This window comes from Phaethon lepturus, unplaced genomic scaffold (assembly GCF_000687285.1).
Source record: "Phaethon lepturus isolate BGI_N335 unplaced genomic scaffold, ASM68728v1 scaffold10908, whole genome shotgun sequence".
NCBI lineage: Eukaryota > Metazoa > Chordata > Aves > Phaethontiformes > Phaethontidae > Phaethon > Phaethon lepturus.
The window spans coordinates 62,327-62,602 of NW_010555542.1; the positions used below are offsets into that span (position 1 = coordinate 62,327).

A 276-nucleotide genomic window follows, 5' to 3' on the forward strand; every position below is an offset into this window, starting at 1 on the left:
GTGCACAGGGCGGTCGGGAGCGCGGGGCAGATCACCCGGTGCCGCCATGTTGGGATCGCTGAGGCGGCGGTGGGACGTTTACAAGTACCGCTTCGTGCCCTGGCTGGCCCTCAACCTCCGCCGCAAGCGCAGGTGAGGTGGAGGGGCAACGGAATGGGCGCTACCGGGCCGCGGCGAGACCGCTTGGCGGGAGGCCGTTACCTCCCCACCGCCCCTTCCGTCCTCCGACGGGGTGAGGTGGCGGCAGGCGGGGCCCCCCGGGGGGGGTTCCGCAGG

The 276-nt window shown here is 73.6% G+C and overlaps 1 protein-coding gene across 1 annotated transcript in view; it reads left to right on the top strand.

Moving 5' to 3' along the window:
- The first annotated feature begins 46 nt into the window (after window positions 1-46).
- Window positions 47-276, top strand: part of LOC104624750 (SET domain-containing protein 9-like) — a 3,118-nt gene continuing 2,888 nt past the window's right edge. Inside the window, 1 exon segment of the mRNA XM_010292194.1 lies at window positions 47-132. Within this exon segment, the coding sequence (XP_010290496.1) occupies window positions 47-132 (86 nt within the window).